This window comes from Tiliqua scincoides, chromosome 7, assembly GCF_035046505.1.
Source record: "Tiliqua scincoides isolate rTilSci1 chromosome 7, rTilSci1.hap2, whole genome shotgun sequence".
Lineage (NCBI taxonomy): Eukaryota > Metazoa > Chordata > Lepidosauria > Squamata > Scincidae > Tiliqua > Tiliqua scincoides.
Window position 1 is genome coordinate 9,458,513 of NC_089827.1, and position 27,034 is coordinate 9,485,546.

The following is a 27,034-nucleotide window of genomic DNA, read 5'->3' on the forward strand; positions in this document are numbered from 1 at the left end:
AAGAGACCTGCAAGGCTTCCTGGGAATTGTAGTTAAGAACATAAGAACAGCCCCACTGGAGCAGGCCATAGGCCCATCTAGTCCAGCTTCCTGGATCTCACAGCGGCCCACCAAATGCCCCAGGGAGCACACCAGATAACAAGAGACCTCATCCTGGTGCTCTCCCCTACATCTGGCATTCTGACTTAACCCATTCCTAAAATCAGGAGGTTGCGCATGCACATCATGGCTTGTACCCCATAATGGATTTTTCCTCCAGAAACTCATCCAATCCCCTTTTAAAGGCGTCTAGGCTAGACGCCAGCACCACATCCTGTGGCAAGGAGTTCCACAGACCGACCACGCGCTGAGTAAAGAAATATTTTCTTTTGTCTGTCCTAACCCGCCCAACACTCAATTTTAGTGGATGTCCCCTGGTTCTGGTATTATGTGAGAGTGTAAAGAGCATCTCCCTATCCACTCTGTCCATCCCCTGCATAATTTTGTATGTCTCAATCATGTCCCCCCTCAAGCGTCTCTTTTCTAGGCTGAAGAGGCCCAAACACCGTAGCCTTTCCTCATATGGAAGGTGCCCCAGCCCCGTAATCATCTTAGTCGCTCTCTTTTGCACCTTTTCCATTTCCACTATGTCTTTTTTGAGATGCGGCGACCAGAACTGGACACAATACACATGCGGGCAGTGAGTCTGGATGAGAAAGGAAAATGTCAGTTCCCAGGAAATTTCTGCCCCCCTCCTTTGGGAAATGGGCCCCCTCTTTGACCCTGGACCTGGGCATGATTTACACTCTGTACCCTCTCCCCAGGCCCTGCACTATAAGGCAATTTCAAATGTTCATAGGAGACTATCAGGGTTGCAGGTTGGAGTCTCATGCTCCCAGTTCATTCTATGGGTGGGGAGAAGCCAGATTAAGAGCTGGTCAAGCTGAAAACGTCTCAAGACTGATGTCTGTAGTTCTCACATTACAGTGGAAGAGAACACCATACAAAGAACACTTGCACTGTTTGCTCCCTTCTCATTTTATTAGCTGTCCATATGACCACAATAAGAGCTTCATCATTTGCTAATCCATATTTGGTGTTCTCCTGGTTTGCGTTCTATTGATGTGACAATGGTATATGGTTAGGCCTCCAGAAGTGAAAAGGGGGAACTTCTGTGTCTGTTTGGAGCTCTTTGGTTATATTAAAACCAGGAGGTCTGGTCTAGAGGGTAGAGCCTCCATTTGCCTGAAGATTAACATCCACAAGGTCGCCAGTTCGAGGCCACCGGCACCGTGCGACCTTGAAGCAGCTGGCAAGCTGCAGCTGAGCTGTTCCATCTGCTCGGAGCGTGGGAGGATGGAGGCCAGAATGTTAAACCAGATCGGAGTGTAACACCTTGAATGTGGTGGTTCTTGAAAGAGAGAACCTTCTTTCAATTTATAAAAATCCCTGCGTGGATTTAATAAGCCTGCCTGTGTAAACCGCCTTGAATAAAGTCTTGAATAAAGACCAAGAAAGGCGGTATATAAATACTGTATATTATTATTATTATTATTATATTATTATTATTAAAAGAATGAGGTTTAACACTAGATGAGAATTGCAACAGAGCATAGCCAATTAATCAAACACTGTGAGTTACTTATTGCTTTAATTGTTTACATTAATCAGATATCACTACACGTCACAATTTGTGACAATACCTAACTAGTCGGATGCTAGAAACTGTGTGTGTGTGTATGTGAGAGAAATGGTTGGCAACCTTCAGTCTCGAAAGACTATGGTATAAGCCTACAGCATCTGGTACTCCCAGGCGGTCTCCCATCCAAATACTAACCAGGCCTGACCCTGCTTAGCTTCCAAGATCAGACAAGACCAGGGATGGGCAGGGTAACAGAGAGATAATTTATATCACAACTTACAAAGACAGTCTTGCAAAACACCATGGCTTCCTCACGAGGAAGCTGCTTGAATCAACATATAAGGCAGATATGCCCTACCCCCCCCCCCAAAACTAGAGCCAATCAGTGCCACTGTTGGATTCAGCTCCCCAAATATACCCAAGGATACTTTTATGACAACAAAATGTGTGTAGGCCTGTTCAATTATTTTTTAAATTATAACTATTCACATCCTGCCTTCTCAAGTCTATCAAAACCCTTCAGGCAACTTCTTTGTCCGCATTTCGACAGTCACATGGCACCAGTCATGGACACAACATTTCCATCTCCTATATATATATCAAAAGAAACATATGTCCTGAGTCCCTTTTGGGCTGTAAAGATTGACTTGAAATTACGCAGGCAAGACGTGGTGAAATCTCAGAAGCTAAGGGAGGACACTACAGGAATCCCTTTGGTAAAGGATGGGGTTGTTTCAATGTTGGGTACAATAGTGAGAAACTCATTCCTAAGTCCTGTGGGATAGTTTAGTTTGAACAGCCACTTATTTTCTTGAAAGGAAATGAATTAATCATGATCATGCGTGATTTCTCTCTCTCTCTCTCTCTCTCTCTCTCTCTCTCTCTCTCTCTCTCTCTCTCTCTCTCTCCTGACTCCACGGTCTGTAGGTTCTCCTTTAACAGATAGTGTCAATATTGATAAATTGAGTTATTTGTGAGCTTTCATCACAAAGTAACAGGCTTAGTCCCTTGGCTCAATGCTTTATCCTGTTAGGTTGTTGGTTTTAGAAGAGCTGGATGTAGCTGCTGGTGGTACTCATTTCCATCCATCTTTATCAGTGCCTAGCAGTCAGTTCCATAGCTGATTAGTAAAGCTTGAAAGTCTATTATAGCCTAGGTCCATAAACAATGTAACTTTGACTTCCACTTATCTTAATAGCTAGAGGAGATTTGGGGCATGTCGATCTTATCTTTTCTGTAGTGGTCCCTTGGTAACCTCAGGGGATTGGTTCCGTGACCCCCTCACAGATACCAAAATCTGCAGATACTGAAGTTCATGGGTGGGGGAGGTAAGGCAGGATGTCAGTGCCACAAAAACTTACCTGGACTTTGTTCCAGGCCCCCCAGATGTCGCAGCGCCCTCCCAGCCTCCTTAAAAGGGCTCCTGGATGCAACTGGAAGTCACTTCCTGTTCACATTGGCAACTTCTGGTCATAATAATAATAACTAGGTATTTATATACCACCTTTCTGGTCATTGGATTACTCCTCTGACTTTATTCAAGGCGGTTTACATAGGCAGGAGTTTCTAAATCCCTCAAGGGGATTTTTACAATCATAGTGGTTCTCTCTTTCAAGAACCAACCACATTTCAGAATGGATCTTCCTGGTTTGGTCTCACTTTCGGCCTCCAGTTCTCCCACGCAGGCTGACAGCAGCTCCGTCTCTCACATGGAGGGCAGCCAAGACGCTTCTTGCTCACACCAAGAGCAGGTGGAATCACTCAGCTGGGCTTGTCAGCTACTTCAAGGTCTTGCCATTCTCAGCCGTTCAGGGAGCTGCCGGTGTCCTCGAACTGGCGACCTTCTGATGTTATCTTCCGGCTAACGGAGGCTCTACCCTCTAGACCAGGGGTGCCCAAAGTTTTTGGCAGGAGGGCCACATCAGTTCTCTGACATTGTGTCGGGGGCCGGGGGGAAAAAAAAAGAATTAATTTACATTTAAAATTTAAATAAATTTACATAAGTTTACATAAATGAATATATTAAAGACGAACTTATATGATTGAATGAAGGTCTTGCAATAGCTCAAGGCCTATAAAAGGCCTTGCACAAAGCAAGGCTGGCCTTTCCTTTGCTGCCGCTACTGCATCACAGACATGAAACAGCAAGAAGTGGAGGGAGTCCTCATTCCACAGCTCATGCAAGAGGTCAAACAGTTGGCTGTCACACTAAGAGCAGTTGCATCAGGCCAGCGTGAATTCCAGCAAGTCTCCGGAGGGTCAGAGGCTCATTGGAGACTGGGGGCTCCCTGAGGGCCGTATTGAGAAGCCTCGAGGGCCGCATGTGGCCCCAGGGCCGGGGTTTGGGCACCCCTGCTCTAGACCAGACCTCCTGCCTGGAGGAGAACACCTCTATGTCCAGGAGGTTTCCATAATGGTAGCTAGGGACACCCAGGGCAAGGGGAAAAATTGTCCCTGTATCCCAAGGAGATTTTCCACCTGCTAAACTCCCCCACAGGATGTAATGTAGCCCATGCCAGCTGCATTCATTAGGTTTAGGCTAATTGTCTCTTTCGCTGGTCCTAACAAGGATATTATTAGATTCTGAGTTTGTTTTGTTGCCACCATTTGTTTTGGACTCAGACCTGCTAAATACTGCACAATCCACATATTACAATGCCTGGAGCTTGCCTGCCCAACCATGATTTATAGTAGTAAACTAGGAACACATAAAGTTTGTGATAAGCTCATGGAATGCTGATGGTTCAGGCCTGTCCTCCTCCCTGTTTTGCCATAGTATGCATGGTTCTTATGGCATCCTTCTGAAAGACCACCTCCTAGATGCCCCCAGGGAGTGTTCAGGGCATCTCGTCCAGGGGCACGTGTTAAAATTTTTTGTGCCCCCAGTTGCCAGATCCCCTAGTTATGCCACTGATTTGGGGAATGCTAGCCTTCCCTGGCATATAGATGTGTGTGGTGTAGAAAGCTGCATCTGTTGAATTTTAGCTCATTGTGCAGTTCTATCAATAAAAGATAGAATGAAATGTTTCCCAAACCCATTTTTTTTACCCCACACGGCAGTACTATAGTGTCTGCACTCTGCCTGCTTCATGATCTATATGATAAATAGGGAATATGAAAGCAGGCTTTGTAGTAACTCACCTCCCTTTGGTCTTTTGAGCAGAGTCAGAGTCCAGAGTGCCCAGGGCTTTAGTCTTGCCCCAGTGAGCCACACCATGAATGCTTTGTTGTGACAACTCTCCTTGTGTACTTGAAAGCGTCGCCCGGATTCCCCTTTGTGTTTTTTCTTTCTCTGCTGTTAAAATAAGGTTAATAAGATCTCTCCATTTCCAAAACTCGCTTTGAGATCTTCCCATGAAAGGCATCTTTACAAAACTCAGCTGTAAACAAGGCACGGCCAGTGGGGCTAGCCCTGTGATAATTCAACCCCAGTGTCTTTTGTGGTTTCTCTTTTCAACATTAATAAAGAGTCGCAGCGTTTCGCCGTGTCTCTTTTGTTCTGTGACATTACAGGGGCAACTTTTGTGGCATGAGGGCACAGGAAGCCATTAGCTTGACTCAAGAAACCCCGAAGGGAAAGAAGACTAGTTATCAGTTCTGTGACTGTGTGACAGTCCTAATTTATTTGCAGTCTGGCTTTGTGGTTCCCCCGCCCCATTTGCCCAATCCATGCTATACGGGATTTGCCAACAGAGTAAATGCTTAGGCAGGGTTCAATGCAAAAGAAAATGACAACAAACAGATATTGATGTCTCCCTGGGGATGACCGGGGTCCAATCAGCATCTAGTGGTTATTGGCTGGGTGGTTCTGCTTGTACCTTGGTGGGGTACGGAGGTGGATGTGTGTGTGTGTGTGTGTGTGTGTGTGTGTGTGTAGGGGGGGTCTTTTCTTCACACCTTTGGAAGAAAAGAAAACTGCCTCTCTCAGCACAAGTTGTGGAGATGGCCAATGGGTAAAAGTGCCCTTGGGCCCATCTGTCTTCCAGCTTGTGGTGGACCTACATTTTTGGGTCCCTGAAGCTTGAACTGCTATGGAAGCCCCTTAGCAACCAGCAACAAGGTCTGGATAACCACTGTTATCTTCTTCAAAGGCGTTGTGTTCCATGACAGATCCATGACAGAAAAAAATTTAACTTCTCAGATTTTGATTAAAATTGCTGTACCGGATTATCTCACATGTCACTGATGTGAATAAAAGTTTCATGACTCTCAAACTTCTGGACTGTTGAAATATGTACAATAAACTGTTAATCAACTTAAGTCATGGGACTACAGTATTACACTATATTCGTAATATTATTATTTTTTAAAAAATCCCTTCTCATACAACAGACCCAAAATTTTTAAGGTATGTGGTCTAAAGTCACTTCTGGGGTCCCTCCAGGATTAGGGGCCCTGAAGATTAAGCTTCATAAGTTCATTAGTCATTAGTGAGCCCCTGGTCTCACCCTGCCTCATGGATGGGCCAGGCCTGCTTTAGGCTGTAGTCCTGTACACATTTACTTGTGAGTAACAGCCCAATCCTAACAATAGTCCCCTGCCCTCCCAGACCTGAACCATCCCTTCCCTGTCCTCCCTCCACCCTGGAATGCCTCTCTTTCCCCCTCCCTAATGGAGAGCCAAGCCACTCCAGAGAGTGCAGGACTTTAAGGTAGTCCAGCAGAGGCAGGGGTAGGCTGGCACAGACCTTGCCTATGGTGCTGTGGCTTCCATGCTGCTGCAGTGTGCTTTATGGCATGTTTGTGACACCTCCTGTGCCTGTTCAACCCCAGCATAGGATTGGGCCAGGATAGGATTGGGCTGTCAAGTCTCTTTGAGTTCATTGGGACTGACCTCGATGGAGAGATGCAGAGAATTCTGCTCTTTAAGTCTTAAAATCAGATCCCTCCTGAATACATTCGCTTTCATTCCATGAAGTCCTAATAATAACTAAATTTCTAAGTTTATCAAAAAAGGTGTGGCAAGCAAATAATTAAATGGCACAGTTTGCCTTCTGGATGCAAAGCAGATGCTTTATCACAGAGGGATAGCCTGGTCCCCTGTTGTACAGAAGAAGATGCATTTCTACATTTGCATTTTTTGCGCATGAAAGCCTGTTTCTCCGCGGGGAACCCCCCTTGAGGCAATAGCGGGTAGTTCCTGGGAAGGAAATGCTGCTAAGTTATGAGCTGAGTTCACAAAGGGTTGGCAAGTTTGCTCGAGTACAAAACTGTAGCTTTACAAGAAGAGCTGCATATTAAAAATATATGCTGTTTTGCAGGATGTTTGTCTGGGAGATTCCGGGAAAAAAAAAAATTTATAAACTACTCAACTACTGCAATTCTTAGAAGCCTTGTGCAGACACTTCCGAAAAATATATAATTTGAGAAGATTTTAATGAAACAATTGGAACATAGAGTGTAGAAGCCCATAAGGACTGTGGTTGGTATTTTCTAAAGAATCTGAAAGTACACGGGTCATATGAATTTTAATATAAGTTCCCTTAGCCTCTGTAGAAACCTCAGCCCATGTTTACAGAATGCCTGCTAGCTTGCAGAACATCAGATCCTTCAATACAAGAATCAAGGGAAAGGATTACACATTCTTCCAAGGAACTGAGGCACACACAGTTCATTAGGAGGGTGTGAGACACAAGCCATTTCTTATGTGGTTAGTGATTAGAGCCCTGTGAGTATCTTTGGTGTATCTATGCAGTGGGTTTTGTCTCTGAGGAAGAGACAATTCAAGGATATGGACTATCAGGCAGCCTAACTAGAGACCAGTGCTGCAATACAGCAGGACCAGTATAGCCTCCTCTTCATCCAGTGCAGGAATAAAGGCTGCTGGATGTCTCCTCGGGATAATGGGATATTTGTCCCCTTATCCCAGGTAAAGCCCCAGCAGTCCCTATTGGGCTACTTGGATCTGCACCAGCAATATTGCTGGTGCAAATCTAAGCTGCCCCATGTCGGGCTCTTAGGCCTGGAAAGGGGGATAAGATGTGGTGGTAGATAAGATCTTTTAGAATTCATGCTGAGTGGGGCTGTTACAGAGACAAGAGTTAGATATCTTGCTTTACATGTTGTAAAGAACAAGAGAGTCTTTGCGCAAAATGCTCCCTTTGTGCACCCAATGCCCTTTCACGATGGTTCTGATCACCTTTGAGACACCAGAGAGGTATAGCCCCTTGCCACCTGTCTGATCAACCGTGTTGTAGTCTCCCTGGCAGGGACTTTAGTACTGGGGTTGGTGTGCTGTGATAAGCTGCCAAAAGTAGTCTGTATCTAATGGTTTTCATGTAAAAAACCACAGGGGATAGAATAGAACCTTAGAGCATGCATGCTACAGGAAAGCTTCCGTGTGGCAGAACAGAGCAGATGTTCAGTGCCACTTACTTAAACTCATCTGGTAAAGAGAGGAGGACCATGAAAAGCAGTTGCACTTGCTCCCAATGCTATCAGGTGCTCCAGAAGAACACTATGGTCAATGTTATCAAAAGTCACAGAGAGATCCAAGAGAATCAACGGGGACATACTCCCTCTGTCTACCTTCATTTGAAGATCATCCATTAGTAAGACCAATACATTTTTTTTATCCCTGTACCAGGACTGAAATGGTTCCAAAAATCAATCGTATCCAGGAGAAACTGAAGCTGTCCTCACCTCACTACCCATACTAACACCGTGACCAAGAAAGGCAGGTTTGAGACCAACCACTAATTTCCTGGATGCAAAGGGCTTCTTCATGGTTAAAGAGCTCAATCATCAGTAATTTGAATGAGCACACCCCCACATTACTCCTGTTTAAATAAGAGTTCTCCAGTTCCTGCTATAAGTTACTGGTACATAAGGGCATGTTTGCAATCACCTGTACGGACAGGTTGATGGACAAAGGTGGACAATTCTTATATCCTTAAATATTAGGGATGTTCTTTCCCATCTCACACAACACCAGAACTGGGGGCCACCCACTAAAATTGAGTGTTGGGAGAGTTAAAACGAAAATATTTCTTTACCCTCAGATTAGTCTGTGGAACTCCTTGCCACAGGATGGGGTGATGGCATCTGGCTTAGATGCCTTTAAAAGGGAATCGGACCAATTTCTGGAGGAAAAGACCATCACAGGTTGCAAGCCACAATGGGTATATGCAACCTCTCAGTTTTAGAAGTTGGCTACCTCACTATGGCAGGTGCAAGGGAGTCGCGGCAGGATGCTGGTCTCTTTTTGTGGGCTCCCTGGAGGGCCACTGTGAGATCCAGGAAACTGGACAAGATGGGCCTTTGGCCTGATCTAGCGAGGTTCTTCCTATGTTCTTATAGCCACAGACATTCGAAGCCCGTTTCTCACATTCACTGTAATGAGAGATCTGTGCATGTCATCTCTTTGCTGCCCTCTAGAGGTTGGCATTTGGATCTGTTTTATATTTCAATGGTTTCCCAAGCTCAGCTGCAGCACACTGTACTTCTGAATTAAATTCAGAAGTAAACTACATTCTGACAGTTTAAAAAAAATAGTTTATATTTTAGTGTTTGAGAAATACCCACCTTCAGAGCTGAGCCCTCAAATTTTGCACAAGTGCTTGATCTAGGCGTGTCTCATAATTGACACCCAGAACTCATACAGATGCAGTAGGCAGACTCCACTGAGAACAGATAATGTTTCTTCATCTGAATCTTAGAAGGGATTGAATTATCTACTCACACTTGTTACGGAGACAGTAGAAACACTCACTTTCAGAAGATGATGTTTGGAAGGAGCATAATTAAAGAATCTCCATGTATCAGTCCAAAATTCTCCCTAGTTTAGCATCCCATAATGCTAAGTCAGATGCCTCTGGGAAGCCCAGAAGTAGGACACGTTAGAGCCCAATCCTTTGCTTGTCTACTCAGAAGTAAGTCCCATTATTATCAATAGAGTTTACTCCCAGGAACGTGTGGATAGGATTGCAGCCTTAAGCGGCTGCCATTGCCCCCCCCAAACTGGTATTAACTGGACAATGCCACTGAAACTGGAAGTAACGTTTGATACTGTAACTGGTAAGCATCGAGACGTCCTCCATGAATTTGTCCCTCCAAGAAGAGCTGTCTGCACTAGTGGCCATCACCACCTTGCATGGTAGCAACATCCCATCATTAAGGCAAAGCCAAGACAATTGTTTCTATAGCAGGGGTGTCCAAAGTTTATGGCAGGAGAGCCACATCGTCTCTCTGATACTGTGTCAGAGGGCCGGGGGGGGGGGGAAGGATTAAGTTACATTTAAATTTGAATAAATTTACATAAAGATGAACTTATATGAGTGAATGAAGGTCTTGAAATAGCTCAAGGCCTATAAAAGGCCTTGCACAAAGCAAGGCTGGCCTTTCCTTTGCTGCCGCTACTGCATCACAGACGTGAAACAACAAGCAGTGGAGGGAACCCTCATCCCACAGGTCGTGTGAGAGGTTGAACAGTCGCCCTCACACTGAGAGCAGTTTTGTCACACTGAGAGGGCCAGTGTGGGCTCCAACAAATCTCCAGAGGGCCAGAGGCTCATTGGAGACTGGAGGCTCCCTGAGGGCCTCATTGAGAGGCCTCAAGGGCCACAAGTGGCCCCAGGGCCGGGGTTTGGGCACCCCTGTTCTATAGCAAGCAGCCTCTTCACAGGAGCCTTGAATCTATCGAATGGCTTATTTAGCACTACTGTGGCTGTCGCTCAGAGGCAGAGCACTTCCTCTGCCCACAAAACATCCCAGTTTTCTATCCTTGGCACCCACCTTCAGGCAGAACTGGGAAAGCTCTCCATCTGGAACCCTGGAGAATCACCGCCAGCCAGTGCACACAGTTCAGAGCCAGATGGACCTATCGTCTGACATGGTCTAAGACCCCAATGCAATGATCGGGCAGTGCTGGCGCTGTGGCCGCAGCACCTGTGCTGGGTGTTGTAAAAAGTGCCGTAAAGCACAAAGAGTATATGGGCCAGTGGGAAGGCCTATGCTGTCCCGTGAGCACTGCATCCCACGCAACAGCCACCATGGCAGGTAAGTGTTGTGCTGGATGGTGGAGGGGCAGGGGGAAGGTGGCAGGAGGGCAGTACAGAGGGAGTGTGTCAGGGAGGACAGGGATGGTTCAGGCCTGAGCGGGGTGGGGGGGATAGCAAAGCAGGTCTCTGCTGCATCTTAACCCCAGTCGCAAGCCTGAAAAAGCTACACTGGGCTCCTTGGTTCTGTGCCAGTTAAATAGCTGGCACAGATACTAATAGTTCCATTGAGCAGGCTGGGGTGCTACACAAATGTTCCCTTACCCCAGGGAGACCTTTCACCTGCTCATATCCAATGCTGGATACAGCGTGGTCCCAGTGGCCCCGCTACGCCAGCGTTGGTTAGGGTTGAGCTGCTCAGTAGTTCTCTAGGTTCACATGTACTAAATTCAAGGTGCCTTCCACGAAGACAGAAAAAGTCAAAATAAAGAGCACAGTCCAAAAGACGGAAGCACTTTTAAACCCAGGTGATTTCAGGAGATGAGTTTCGCACATGTTTAAATGTCACACGCTGAAAGCGACTGCACCAAGGAAAGCGTCATGTCAGCCACACGCAATTGCGCGTCCTCAGTAGAGATAAAGAAACTACTTTGTCAGCTAGGAGATCACGCAATTTAAAATGCATTGGATATACACGTGGGATCAAATGCCGCATCCCATAGCAGATGTTTTTTGTTATGTGGTGATTGCATGTGTTGTTTTAAGTTTAAAAAATAAGAAGAAGGAGCTCCTAGAGAAAGGAACTGACAGATCTAGGGGGAATATGGAACCTGCCACACTATTGGCTGGCAGGAAATAGGAATTATTTTAAGACTGGCGATGCTTCCTAAGAAATGAGATGAAGCGATAGACGTGATAACAGATAGGATGGGTTGGGAGTGAAAGGAGAAGAGAAAGAGATTTAGGAGTAACTAAAAGGGGAGCTGCTTGTTGTAAAATGTGTCTATCTTAGGTATGGAATTGCATTTTCTTGTTACTTTTAAATAATTCACAGTTCAGTTATAGTGGGTAGCTCAATCCTGATTAGTGCTGCCACGGAGGGACACATGGCCTCCGCTGTATCTTACACCAGTAGCACCACTAGAGGTGGGTGCAAAACACTCAGTTTGGCACAGCACCTCACCGTGGCATGCAGGAGACCCTACACCTCCTACTTCGGAGCAATTCTGGATCGCTAGAGCAAAATGGAGGAGTCGCCTCTGTTTTGTTCTAGTGGCCTGAAATGGCAACGTAGGAATGGAGGTGGGGCTGCTTGCACGCTGCGGTGAGACAAAACTTAGTGCTTTGCACCCCTTCTAGCTACTCCACTGTCCAGCGCTGTCCGGAGGTCCCATTGGGGTAAGGAGATATCTTTCCAATTAAACCAAGTAATGCCTCAGCTTGTCCTATGGTGCTACTTGGATATGCACCTGCTAAATAGCAGGCTGAAGTCCAAGCAGCTTCAAGTAAAGCTGGCAGGCCCAGAACAGAGGTTAGGATATGGTGGGCACCTAGTCCAGCAATCCCACCCCCCTCCCGGTTCTGATCTGTCCCCCCGTTCTGTCCTCCTCCACCCCAAAACATCCACTACCTGCCTCCAGTCCTCCTTCCCACCATTCAGTGCATGTCTTACCTTCACCAGCAGCCATCCTGATGGATGCAGCACCAGTGGGGCAACACAGTCCCCTCTGTCAGTGATGCTTACTCTCTGGGCACCACCAACATGCTTTACAACATATTTGCAACATCCCTTAGCTGGCAGCATGGCTCCTACTATACAGTAACACTTAGGTACATGTCAGTGGGTGCACACATAATCTAATCATCACCCTTCCCTTCACTCTTACGTAAAACTTATTTTGATGCTTGAAATGCCTTAGGAAAAGTTCTTTCCATTTTTGATAAATTAAACAATGCTACTTGATGTGTGTTTGGAAACACTGAAGGCTGTCTTGCCAATTAATACACACACACAATTCATGATTTGTGATGTAATATTTGAAGCCTTTGTCTGTTGCCTTCCCATGAAAGATGAAAGTAACCGATAACCAAAAAGCATAATATTGTAATGTCACTATTAAATTAGCTGATATTTAATTAGCTTAGCTAAGTAACTAGCAATTAGGCTCGGTCATGTTGTGAGAATGGATGATGGCCGGATCGCAAAGGATCTCCTCTATGGAGAACTCGTGCAAGGAAAGCGCCCTACAGGTAGACCACAGCTGCGATACAAGGACATCTGCAAGAGGGATCTGAAGGCCTTAGGAGTGGACCTCAACAGGTGGGAGACCCTGGCCTCTGACCGGCCCGCTTGGAGGCAGGCTGTGCAGCATGGCCTTTCCCAGTTTGAAGAGACACTTGGCCAACAGTCTGAGGCAAAGAGGCAAAGAAGGAAGGCCCACAGCCAGGGAGACAGACCAGGGACAGACTGCACTTGCTCCCAGTGTGGAAGGGATTGTCACTCCCGAATTGGCCTTTTCAGCCACACTAGACGCTGTTCCAGAACCACCATTCAGAGTGTGATACCAGAGTCTTTCAAGACTGAAGGTTGCCAACAACAAAAATTTAGTAACTAGCAATTAATTTGATTATAGCTTGCAGCCTTGTTTTATAGAGGTCTCTGGAAGAGCTGACCCCCACCCTGAAGAATCAAAATGGTCTAGTCACGTTTGCTGGTTCATGAAACTCGGTTTATTCTTTTTCCTTGTGGATTAATGTCTGCTTTTTCAATAACTAGTCTTTCCAATTACACAAAGAATCAGGGCAAATGTAGTCCACAATCAATGGTGTCTCTAGGGCAGTGCGGGGGACAACGACACTACTACTGGCCAAAGTTTTTAAAATCTTGGTGCTTTCTAATAATGCCTTCGTGTTATATATCATTCGATGCGTAATTTCATGCAGAATGCAATGAAACAAACCTCGTTGAAATATCTCTATTCTGTCAATAGTTATAGTGAAAAAAACGAATGGGGCAGGGCATTGTTACATCACCATGCCCACTGCCTGGGTTGTTGTCCTGGCCACTGAATGAGAGAAGGTCCGTCATAAGCATGATGACCTCTTGCACCTGGTGACGCCACTGGTCACAATAGAAAACAATATTAGTTTTGTTTTAGAAACATCATTCTCTGCAATACCAAACTCGGTCCCTGCACGCTGATCAAATGAGAGACTGTAGTTGCAGCCACCCACAAAGACGCGAGAGGTTTCTGGGCACTTATTCCTGACGTTTGCAGAAGTCAGCGTTCAAAAACAAAACCTCCAGAAGGGGCCCCCAGATCCCCCATAACGCTTTGCTTCTTAAGAGATCAAAAAGATATTCTGTGTTCCTAAAGCGATTTCACAGTGCACGGCAACATTCATTTCCTGACCAGAAATGGGATAACGTAAGGAAGAAGACAGAATTTACATGAGTAGCACAATGAAAGTGAGGCACGTTGGAAGCGAATGGAGAGGACAGGATATTAGAAATTGAGAAAGCGCATGAGAGCCAGGAAAAACCATTTGTGAACCGGGGCACATTTACTCAGAAGTATGCTCCGTGGAGTCCAATGGGGCTTACTCTAAGGAAGATGTGAAAAAGAAGCTGGGAAGATTGAGCGGAGAGGAGGGAGAGAGACTGAAGAATCCCTCCCAGCCCTTGCAATGTAAAGATGGTTTGACTTGCTCAAGGGATCGGTCATATCACATTGAAAGTTCCCATGACATCAAACATTTCCTGGTTACCACCGGTGATGTGAAAATGCTTTCAGTGTGATGCACCACAGTGTAGTCAACCTCAGGGCCTGTGAGAGGAATTTTATCAGGGGGTGCAAAGTTTCTTTTGGGCCCCTTTGCAAAGGGGGAGGGGTGAAACAGAGCAGGGGAGGGTGGTGACAGGCGAGCAGAAGGGGGCAGAATAGGGGCAGGGAGGGGCGAAGCAGGGTGAGGGGAGGGTAGAGACAGCTGGAAAAGTCTTTGGAGCCCAGGTTTACCCACCCATGTGGCATCAGTAGTGTCCCCAGCATCCCAACAGTCTGGGTAGATAGGAAAATGTCAGATCCAAGGAAATTTCTGGGCCCCCTCCTTTGGCTCCTGGGCCCCCCTTTTGACCCTGGGCCTGGGTACAAATTACCTCCTTTACCCCCCTCTCCTAGGCCCTGGTCAACCTATAGGGGAAAGTACTCTACACCCATGACATGGAAGTTATGTCATGGAAGCCATTTCAGCCAACTTCTACTTCTGGCGCACCATGTAACCCACATCCACTGAGGAAGGTAGGAGAGCAAAGTAAAACATTCAAAGTGTGCTGAATGTTCTCAACCTCTCCCAGTCAACTTGATCTACTAAGACGGGCTTCTGTTTTCCAGCCCCAAATCTCTATTCAGAACAAATGCAGCAAAAGTAAACCAATATTCAGGCCCAACGGTAATCCACCAGGATGCATATTCTCGGTTCTGGTTCTCATGCTTCTGCATTAGTGCACAAGCCATGGGAAGTTGCCATGGAGATCCACCTATAAGCAGCATTTTCAAAGACTCCTTGTCCTGATCACCACTCGGAGTCTACAGGTGTGCCCTGGTATCCACGGCAGTTCTGTTCCAGAACCCCTGTAAATAGCTGAATCTGCAGATATCAGGGATGCCCCCACCCTCCAGAAGCAAGGAGAGCTGTATTCCACTTCCAGAGGGTCTTCTGAGCCCTGCAGAGACTGCACACATCTGCTCGCACCCCCTGCTGGCCTCAGAATGGCCATTTTAGGACAAAAAAAGTCACTTCCGGTTTTTCTGTAAAACCAGAAGTAATGTTTTATGCCTTTAAAAGGCATTAGGAGGGCCAGGGAAGCATCTTTACAGTTCCCCTTGCCTCCAGAGGATGCAGGGGGCACATTGTTGGTTAAATGAGACCGCGGATACAGGATTCGCTGAGATAGAAGCCTCCCTGTATTTGTTTTCCTAGCAAAACTTGTTCCATACATCAATTTCAACTCTTAACACGCTTCAAGGCCACAATGGTTTAAGACTACTTGGGAGGAAACATGCATTGGACTAGGTTGCATAGATCCTCAGTTCAAGGGAGGGCACCTTCAAGGGAGGGCACCAGGATGAGATCTCTTGTTATCTGGTGTGCTCCCTGGGGCATTTGGTGGGCCGCTGTGAGATACAGGTAGCTGGACTAGATGGGCCTATGGCCTGATCCAGTGGGGTTGTTCTTATGTTCTCAGTTGCTCCGTTCCCTCTGTCTTTGGTCATGCAATCTGCTGATGTGACAAATCTTGGAAGAGCTGATTGCAGTTTAAGTCAGAACAGAAATCTCAGGAATGGAAAAAATCAAGGAAATCAGGTTGATCAGTACAGCTGTTCTGGAGAATAAACTGGTGGCATTTCCAGGTTGTCTTCCTGGGTCCTTAATTTCCCTGCAATCAGCTCCTTTGAACCCTTGATAACAATGGCAGGTGAATTTCTCTGCCATTACTTGAAGGTCGGTGGACGACGCTTCCCCTTTCACAGTAAACGCCTGACCTTTTGTGGCTTCTATTTGGAAGCTGTCAGGATTTAAATGAAGGTAATCCAAGGCTTTCCAGTTTCTCCGTACGCATCGGCCGTTGTTCCGGCATTGATGCTTGCTGCACACCTCTGCTGCTTTGGTGACGTTGATGATGTAGGAACCTAACTCAGAAGCAACGAAGCGTTTCACCTTGGTGCAGTTGACCTTCAAGTAGCAGAAGACAAAATAGGGTGTTACTAACTGTGTGGGCTCAAGGCTTATCCCATCTTCTCAGGCCTGCTAACACAGACCCCATATTGTGTGACACCGAAAGGCTGCAATCCTCTACCCACTTTCCTGGGAGTAAGCTGTGTGTGTTGTGTTTCCTGGACACAACAGGACACAGCAGTCCCTGCAGTGGAAACACACAAGATTCCTTGAGGAGATAGGGTGTGGTGTCAACAGTGGCCCCTTGCTCTGACAGGCCTGGGAAGCATGGGGTTAACACCAGGGCCTTAGAATGCAAAGATGAAAGCAGCCTGGAAGACAGAGAGGGTGTGGGAAGTAGGTTGGGGAGGAGAGTGGTTGGGAAAGAGGACTGGCTGATGGACTGGTGGATGGACTAACTGAATGGAGACTGCTGGAGACTGGTGTGTAGCTACCCCACCCAGGATCTGCTCAGAGCTAAGGTGCTGCTATGGCTGGAGAAGCTGCTGACTGGAGCAGGCAGGAAGGAAGACCTCTGCAGTTGAAACTGCAAGCCACCCTGCTGGTGGGGTGTCGTGGTACTTTCTACATCAGAGCTAGCGCCATTGTTGGGAAAGGAAGGGAGGCTAAGGCTGCAACCCTAACCACGCTTTCCTGAGAGTAAGCCCCATTGAACAAAATAGGACTTACTTCTGCGTAGACCTGGTTGGGATTGTGTCCCACTGCAGTCTGCAGAGGACATAAGCCCTATAAAGAATGGATTTGATGTGACGGTTCCATTAACTTCAGCTTCCTGTTCAGTGTTAGAATTAGCTTAAATTATTCAGGCTGCCGGCAGCCTTTTCACATCGCATTGTAAGCTACAATGCTTACAGCAACCTGTTAACACAAAATACATGTTGCCCTGGTAAGCCTTTAAATGATGTTAATGCAAATGGAGGCCGCCATGGAAACAGGCACTCCCCAGTTTCTGTATCTGTGGGAGATCCAAGGAGCAGAACCCTTGTGGATACACCTGTATTCCCTTGGATACAAAGAAAGCCACCCAACATTGACCTTGAAAGAAGATAACAAAGGGTTCATCTAACTTCATATATCTTGTCAGCTGGGTGCATGGATCTAGCAGTCCTGAAAGAACAATGCTTCTTCAAAACATATTTCCAAATCCCTAGGAAACGCCTTCAACTTTTATTTTTCTCCTGCTGGTGAACTCTGTAGGTATCATCTCAGCCACCAAGAAGTAATCCCCGTGTCACTGTGATCTTGATAGGTTAGCTCAGTGATTCCCAAACATTTTAGCACCAGGACCCACTTTCTAGAATGATAATCTGTCAGGGCCCATCAGAAGTGATGTCCTTATCCCGGAAGTGATGTTATGGCCGGAAGTGACATCATCATGCAGGACAATTTTTAACACCACCCATACAACAAAATCAAATCAAATTAAGTAAAAGGTTTATATAAGCTTAAACATTTATTTAAACTAAAAAAGAACCTTCTTGACCCTCCCAAGCAGCTGCTGATCTGTTAAAAAAAAAAATTCCCCGAACATCCCAAAGGCTGCAATCTTATTCACACTGACCCAGGGGTAAGCCCCATTGTGTACCATTTACACAGCAGCCTGTTAAAAGTATAGATCTGTAACATTTCCTCAAATGCAGTCATGTACCATGGTAGCATCAAGTCTAATATATTAAAAATAAAATGTGCATTGAACTGCATGGGGACCCACCTGAAATAGGCTCACAACCCAGCTAGTGGGCCCCAATCCACTCAGTTTGAGAAACTGTGGGCTAGCTGAAACTGCAACTCCAAATGTCACTAGTGTATGTAGTACTAGCCTAGTACTAGTACTCGTAGTACAAATGTAGCCTAGAATAGCAGTTCTGTCTGCCACTTGGAATAACATCCCCAAATTAGAACTGAGGCATTGGCTTACCCGGGATGAAGTTAAATTCATGTCTCCCCAAATAACAATTCCTGCTGCTCCCAAGGCAGCACTTTCACCAATGGTGCTAACAAGATCTTGCTACATTGGAAACAGAAGAGAACATTATCAGACTATTGCTGTTCTGTCACCACTTATCTTAAAAAGAAAGGCAGGTAAAATGCTAGCGAAACGCTCATAGGACCATAAGTTAAAAGACATGAGTTAAATTCGCATATAGATTATGAGGGTGCAATCCTAACAGACCTAGGCTAGGCTAAGCTAAAAGACCCTAGGCTCAATTGTAGGAGTATTGACAGAGCATCTTTATATTCAACAAAGCCATGCCAGGGGTTTCTCTTGGTTGGCTACAAACCGCATCCCTCCCCCCAACCTTCTCCCCTCTTTGGTCCAGGGAAAAAACCTTCATCCAGGATCATCGGTTCCTTCAGAGATGGACAAGAGAGCCCACTTTCTAACCTCCCTCCCCCCTCCCGCTCAATGCAAAACATTAACCCTTCCCTGCCTCCTGGCTGGAACTTTCCTGCTGCTCGAGGTCCGAATGACGGCCCCACGAGGTCTTTCATGCCACAAAAAGCGTAGACCAGCACACCCAGACACAGATAGACTAGAGTCTGCATGCTTGGGGACTCATTTATGAGTCAGTGGCCTCAGGCTCAAGTCAGAGTCATTGACACGCCTGACTCGAGTGTACACAAGTCAGCAAAGAAAAAGTGATTTTATGACTCGGACCCAAGTCACCTGACTCGTTCCCATCCCTGGTTGGCAGCCTTCTCTGTGGTGGTAAAAGCTTAAATGCTTATAGCGACCTGTTTAAACAAGAAAACGTCACCTGGGTAAAATGTTTAATGGGTGCGCAGGGAGGGCATGTGAGACCCCCCCCCCCAATCCATAAATAACTGAATCCATGTATACAGGGGAGCGTCTGTATTTTCATATTCAATCTGTGGAGTGTCATGGGCCACCAGCAGGTGAGCAGTGAAACCATGATGTGATCATTCAAAAGCTGGTTAGAATCTCAGCTTGGCTGAACAAGCTACTGTGGGTGGTTTTCACACATTGGGAAAGGCCCATCTACCCACGCTGAGACTCTTACCGGCCTTTGCAGTTTTGTGTCAAGGTCTCCAAATCCCCAAGTAAGTAGTGGTGGTCCCATTATCAGCCATTTCTGGGAGCGTTTGCGGCAGGGGAAGCATTCTGGGCCCCAGAAGTTTGGGAAGTGCTGTGCTATCTAGTGAAATCTTGGCTGATGTGCGATTTGGATTACATTCTGGCTTACATTCACTTAACAGTTGGGCGGCACCAGCTCTAAAACTGCAGCAGCTCCTGTTCCCAAAACAGCTTACCTTAGAAAGAAATAATAATGGCTCATCTCTGTAGTCTAGTCGGGTATATACAAATACCGGCAAAGCGTGATCTTGCGATGTCATGGAGGAGATCCTCATGGACTCGTTCACCCTGAACCGTGAGAAGCGCAATATGTTTCGGCTGTTTCCGAGGGATTTCTTGACACCGATGGAAGGATAGAGAGCCGCACTGCTATTCCACAGCCAGGAGAGTTCATTATTCCTCAAGACTTCGCTCTCGGGACAAGAGCCTGTGTAGTTCTGGTCCTGAAAATTATAATTGTGACAGTCAGGATATAAGTAGTATCCCCACAGGCCCTTGGGCCTACTTTTAATCCCCAGCTCAATGGTCTCCTTCATGAAAGCCTGAGCGCTTTCTTCAAAGGAAAGCTTAGCTAAACGTTCAACGGCATTTTCGGAGACGTTTGCTTGCAGTTCAGAAATGAGTTTTCTCGACTGGCGCCTGTAAACGTCCTTTGTGTTCCAGTTGCGGTCCCACTGGGGCCTCCAGTGCTCCCAGTCGATGACTGCTAATCCAGTGAAATCTTTGTCAGGGATGTAGTAGTCAATGTCCTGGCCTGCTTTCTCCAGGTGGGTTTGCAAGCTGAAATTCTGAGGTAGGCCACCATTAACAGGGATTTCCTGTGGCGTGTACCAAGGGTAATACCCCAACCTGTTGACGTAAAATATTGTGACATTCTGTCCTCTTGCTCTAGCAAAGGGGCTTCCAATCACATGGAACATGTTCAGGTTAATTGTGACGTTATAGCGCACTGAGCAGTGATCCGTCGGTGCGTTCCAGGCAGCAAGAAAAGGCTTCCTTTGGAACACTGGTAGCTGAGCGGGCTTCATGGAGGATGTACATGAACTCCAAAGAAATGTGACCTGTAACCAGGCCGGAAAGGGTACCTGCAACATAATAGATGATAAGATTCCAGTTTTCAATAGCGCTCTCATGATGTGAAAAGCTACTACAAAAGGTGTCAATTTCACTAGAGCTTTTAAAAGCACAAAAGAAAACAGCCATTGATTCTTTCGAAAATGCTATATGAATGCATATATAAAGCTGGGATTCGAGGGTGCTTTGTAGAAAAGCAATGATTGGGTATCCCTGGAAGAGCCTACTCTGGAAGCACTCCACAACATCCTTACTAGAGAGAGTAAGCCCCACTGAACGCAGTGCAACTTGCTTCCAAGTAAACATACATAGGATTATGTAGTCAGACAGCAGGGCAGGGGACAATATCTACCTCTCAAGCTATGTACAGCCCTAAGGTAGATATGGGGCCTTCAGCTTCAGATAAAATTCAGAGAATACAGTGGGTCCTCTTTGTCTGTGGATTTCGAACCCGAACCAGGGGGTGTGTGAGTGTGCCAGATGCAGGGAGGTGGCAGCAAGATGCAAATATCTTGTGGTCTTGTGTGTGCTCCCTGAGGCATCTGGTGGGCCGCTGTGAGATACAGGAAGCTGGACTAGATGGGTCCTGGGCCTGATCCAGTAGGGCTCTTCTTATGTTTGTTCTTATTTGACCCACCACAGGTTCTGAACCTGCATGTGGAGAACCCACAGACGATCTCCCAGATGTGACTGGAAGTGCCTTTTTTGGCACTTCCAGGTGGTTTTCTGAGACCTAGAGAAGGGGCTTCTACAGACCCCAGAGCACCAGAAGCTGCTTCCATCACATCCAGAGGTCCTGTTGGACCCCACCCACTGATTTCATTCTCCATGGGTTTTGGTATCCACGGGGGACCCAGATTTCCCGTTCCCTCCTTCCAGTCCTGTTTCCCCCTTGTTTTTAAAATCACTTATCTCAGACGAGTTGTAGCTACTCTCTTCTGCCACTCGGTGTCACTGGGAATCTGTTTTATGTGCCTTTTGAAATGCAAGGAAGCTATTTAAGCGAAGTCTCAGACACTGTTTTGACAGAAATGAATAGTGTTGTGTTGGTTTGGGTACTTACTGAGCAGTTGCATACCAAAGTGGCATGGAAATACCTTTGTTTAAAGAGGTCTGGTTTTTGAACACTATGCTTTAAAACAGAAAACAACAATTTTCCGAACTGCCTGGTCAGTGACTCTCACCTATACTTTCTTGCCAGGGTGGAGTAGCTACAACTAAGTATGACATCACTATGTTTTAAATAGATCAAATTCTGACTGCCAAGACAGCAAAACTCTCTCAAGAGGAATGGAGCTATAAATAAATAAATATAATCCAGTACTTTAAAGCATTGGTGGTGCAATACAGAGTTTTACAATGGCTACTAGCTCAGCACAAACACAATCTTGCCTCATAGCAAATGTCAGCAGAATGACATCTCCCCGAATTCTTTCTCTGTCTACCTCCATGATTTCATCCTAGGTGGCCAAGTGTATGATAAATTGTCACTGCTAAGATTCGCTTTGGTGGTCAACCACAGTGAAAGGTCATGAACTCAGCTGTGATAGATCAGTGGTTGGATATTGTTGCAGAGACAAACATAAGAACATAAGAAGAGCCACACTGGATCAGGCCAAAGGCCCACCTAGTCCAGCTTCCTGTATCTCACAGTGGCCCACCAAATGCCCCAGGGAGCACACAAGACAACAGACACAACCTGCATCATGGTGCCCTCCCCTGCATCTAGCAATCAGAGACAGCCTACCTCTACCTTGCACATACCTACCATGACTTGTAACCCATAATGAACTTTTCCTCCAGAAATTTGTCCAATTCCCTCTTAAAGGCATCCAGGCAAGATGCCATCACTACATCCTGTGGCAAGGAGTTCCACAAACTAATTACACGCTGGGTAAATAAATATTTTCTTCTGTCTGTCCTAACTCTCCCAACACTCAACCAAAATACGTGATGCATTAAGTCCGGTGCATGGGAGTGAACTGGAAGGCTCTTCATTGCAGTGTAAGAATTAACATTGCCTCAGTAGAGAGTGTTCACATGCATTGAGCTTAACAGACTACCATATTTTCAGTGCACCTTAGAGGTTTCTTCTCTCGTCCCTTCATTGGTACCTTACCTCCTTTGTAATATATTCTGGACTGGAGAGAATCAGGAAGGGTTCTATTTAATACACAAAGGATCCCTGATTGGTTTCAGCAAATATGGACCCATTTCCTAGAATTGTACCACCACCATCCTGCAAACCAAAATTCAGGGCCAGCCCAATCCAATCTAAACTTTTCCCCCGTTCCTCCCCCCCCCCCCAGTAGAGTTCTCCTCCGGACAAAGAAACCGCGGCCTTATTTGACCGTGGCCTATCAATCTGGATAGTGTTCATTTCAATGTCAAAGAATTTGTTCCTTTGCCCAGGAGTAGACCTCCATTGCTCAAATGGGTCTGCTTGGACTTGTGCCAGCTCTTTTCCTGGCACAAGTATGAGTGGACCCAAGAAGGTGGATCGAGGCCAGGATGGAGTATAGGATATCAGTAGTGGCACTGCTGAGCCTCTCTCCCCACCTTGTTCTGTTTCTTTTCCTCCTCTCCCCTTTCCACCAACTCCTTGCCCACCCACCCCTGCTGACTTACTGGCCCCAGCCATTTACCACTGGTGGTGGTGGCCTGCCAGCACTCGATAGCACCTTTTATAACAGCCATAAAGCATGCAGTGCCACTGAAACACAAGGTCCAGTGGTGGGGACGTCCAATAGGGTCAAGTCATTAGTATGTGATGTTTGGGTTGAGGAAGAGAAGGGCATTCCATCACATTGTCTTACATTGTGAATTAGTCGCATAACCTATTGTTGAAAATGGTTGGGTGAATGGTCTTCAGACCTCCAGTAAGATGTTCTTCTCTTTGGGATTCAGGTTTTGGTTTGTCAGAAAATGATGGGAGATTGCTGGCACCTGTCTCCTACCAACACATCTGAGGCTTCAATCCTAGACACACTTTCCTCGGAGTAAGTCCCATTAAACACAATTGTGGGGTGATGTGGGGTAAATTGTGGTGTCAAGGATCTCACCTGCAGTCATCACAGGTCTCGTAATGAGTCATTTCTCATGAGTCATTGTTCCATTTTCTTATAGAACGTTGTTCCCAGACCAGTAGTTTTCCATTAGCAATCCTAAATTCTCACATAATTGCCTGCAGGTTCTCACATTCTCAGTATTTGTGCCAGGTATCTCATCAAGCCACTTTAAGAGGAGACATAGATTGGGAATGTTCACCACAGCTGTTGGGTCATTATATTGTTATCTCCTTTTATTTCATTGCCAGCGTGAGACTCATAGAATCCTTAAGCATCATTCATTGCTGAAAATAGTTACAATAGGCTTCAAACCTGCCAAACTAGAATAGTCACATTTATCTTAGCCGTGATTTATCTTAGCTAATTGATTTCCCTTAGCTAATGCAGCACTGGCTAAGAGAGGAAGAGGCGGGTCTAAGCTTCCTCCTCTGAGTTCAATTGTCAACCAAGGTACCCCATTAACCCCCTTTTTCGTGCTGCTGTTTTCAGATAACCAGAGATAAAATAATTGTGATCTGGCATTGGGGTGCCAATGGGACATGTGCTGCATCCTGTAGTTGGGTGTCACTCACGGAGGCCTCCTCAAATTAAGGGAGTGTTTGTTCCCTGACCTCAGAGCTGCACTGCCCTTATGTCAGTGCTGGAAAGCACTGGGATGGGAAAGCTGGAAAGCACTGACATAAGGGGTTAGGATGGCACCCTTAATGTCTTAATTCAGTTCTTCCATTTTTCTTTAAATTAAAAGTGGAGTGTGTTTGTGTGTGTGTATCACAGAAAAATATTGTTCAAATGCATAACCCACAATATGAGCAGCTAACGTCACAGTATTTTTTTAGATCATCAACGATTTTCTAAAAATATTTGAACCAGGTCTCTTAAATCACATTCAGGAATGCTAGCAAACCTCAAACTCTGTCGGAGAACATAATCTGTGTCTGTCTGGTTTTAGGTAGTATGCTCCTTTCTCGTTTCACCACCTCCTGTAAACAATGTGTTACGTAATGCATATCAAGGCTAGCCGAAACCTCTTGAGGTAGCCTGCCAAATTCTGCCCCCCCTTGCCTGATGATGGACCAGTCTCTGCTTTTCTCAGTCTCTGTGTTCTAGCTCAGCTCCCCACATTTCCTCTTCATCTCTCACCCCCTCTTTCTTTTCCAATCCAGGGAACAGAAGGAGGCACACTGGAGGCAAGCAGGGGGGCAGAGATGGCCACCCCCACAAATCTGCTGCCTGAAGGAACTGCTTCAGTTGGCCTTATGAATGGGCCAACCCTGAGGCATATAATCTGAGTCTAAACACAGCATGCCCAATCTCGTCTGATCTCGGAAGCTAAGCAGGGTCAGGCCTGGTTAGTACTTGGATGGGAGACCGCCTGGGAATACTGGGTGCTGTAGGCTGATGCCATGATCTCGGAAGCTAAGCAGGGTCAGGCCTGGTTAGTCCTTGGATGGGAGACCGCCTGGGAATACCAGGTGCTGTAGGCTTATACCATAGTCTTTCGAGACTGAAGGTTGCCAACCAAACACAGCATAAATGGTACACTGTAAGACTATGGGTGCAATCCTAACCCCTTATGTCAGTGCTTTTCAGCACTGACATAAGGGCAATGCAGCTTTGAGGTAAGGGAACAAACATTCCCTTGCTTTGAGGAGGCCTCCGTGAGTGACGCCCAACTGCAGAATGCAGCACACGTCCCATTGACACCGCTATGCCAGTGCTGGAAAGCACTGACATAAGGTGTTAGGATTGCACCTTCATTTCCCTTAACCCATCTCATGCACTTGCCACCCCATGGGGCTTCTTGTTTCTGCGAAAATGTGAAATTTCTTGGTTCTTGATGTGAAATTGCTGATGCAAGTCTGAGCAGCGTAACTCTGGGCATGTTTTGCAGTCAACAGCAGATTTTCAAAGGTGTGGAGATTGGTGCGGTCACCTGCTCCCATTTGCAGATCAAGCTCCTTTCAAAAGCACAGATGCAAATGGCAGTTAAAAAAAAAAAAAGCTGGCAAACTGAGGCATCTTGAGCCGATCACTGGGCTCATCACAAATAAAGAACTAGTATGGGCTAAAGGGGGGGGGGAAAGCATTAAAAGCCGCTGCAAGGATATCAGGCAAGCACATCTGGGAAGTTGCATCACTAAGGTTTTCATCACTCAGTGCAGGAAGCCACCACATCAACCCCATGATGGAACTCCTCCCATGCAGTGGGTGGGGCAAAACCCCAGGCAGTGGGTGTGGTGACGCACCATTGCCCCGCCCCCACTGGTGATATTTCAACAAGGTTTGTTTCATTGCATTCTTCATGAAATTACTCATCGATTCATATATAACATGATGGTATTATTCAAAAATATCAAGTTGCAGAAAATTTTGGCCAGTAGTGGTGTCACCCCCCTACCCGTTACTGTCACCCAGTGTGAACGGCACCCCCCCCCAGCAATGCTGCTGCATATGGGAGAGCTGTGGAATGTCCTTGAAATAAAACTAGCTCAGGTATTGTGATGTGACAGGAAATGCAAGTGCTTATTTCTGTATAAAGTGCTACTGATTGAAATGTTTCCTAAGAAAACCAGGCACTTTCCCTGTCCTGATGTAATTGTGCACAGTTTTGCACAGCTACTTGCACCAGAATGTGCATGCATCCAATAGAAAATAATGCACTGTGGATGCACTAGATTTTCAGCCACATGCACTATGGAATGGGCATCCAAGTGCACCAATAATTGCCACCTTCTGTTCCTAATCTAGTAAGTGGGAGATGCATGGGAGCATCTTCTTTTCTCTATTGGAGCAACTGGGGGCCCAATCCTATCCAATTTTCCAGTCCTGGTGTACTTGTGCCAGTGGGGTGTGCACTGCATCCTGCTGTTGAGGGGCAGTCACTTGGTCCTTCTCAAGGTATGGGAACATGAGTTCACTTACCATGGGACTGCATTGTAGCTACACCAGAGCTGGAAAGTTGGATAGGATTGGGCCCTGGGTCTTTTACAAGATTAGGGTTTTTCTTTTTCTCTCTTTCAAAATTTCAAATTGGATCCAGTCTTTAATTCTCCATGTACACAACTGTCATTTCCAATTTATTTTTAGGCAAAACTTGTAATTGCAAACACTCCCACTCTCTGGCCCTGGCACAGATTGACAGGAAATTACTCTCTTCTAAAGTAAAAAATGGAGTGTACCTCATTTAGGTTTACATGGAGAATGGATCCCATTTCATACAGCCAGAGTATTCTGCAAGTTCTCATTTAAACAATTTTTCCCCCCTAACATTGCAATCCCTAATACAAGGAATCGTGACAAAAGACACTATTTTTAGGCTGCTGAGTCTTTTGGGGGAAGTAATCCTAGGCATGTCTACTCAGAAGTAAGTCCCATTGTGTTCAGTGGGGCTTACTGTCAGGAACATGTGCATAGCATTGCAACCTTAGAAGGTCTTTCTCATACAAAGATGGAGGTACTTGTATCTCATAAGGGGGGGCAAGTTGTGGGGTACAAGAGAAACA

At 46.1% G+C, this 27,034-nt stretch overlaps 1 protein-coding gene across 1 annotated transcript; it reads right to left on the reverse strand.

The window, feature by feature from the left end:
- Positions 1-15,872: 15,872 nt before the first annotated feature.
- LOC136657058 (hyaluronidase-4-like) lies at positions 15,873-20,417 on the reverse strand. Its single transcript, XM_066633655.1, has 3 exons — positions 19,566-20,417; positions 18,211-18,300; positions 15,873-16,289 (listed from the first exon to the last, which is right to left on the reverse strand). Exons 1-3 carry the CDS (start codon positions 20,415-20,417, stop codon positions 15,873-15,875), a joined length of 1,359 nt encoding a protein of 452 aa, XP_066489752.1.
- Positions 20,418-27,034: the final 6,617 nt, after the last annotated feature.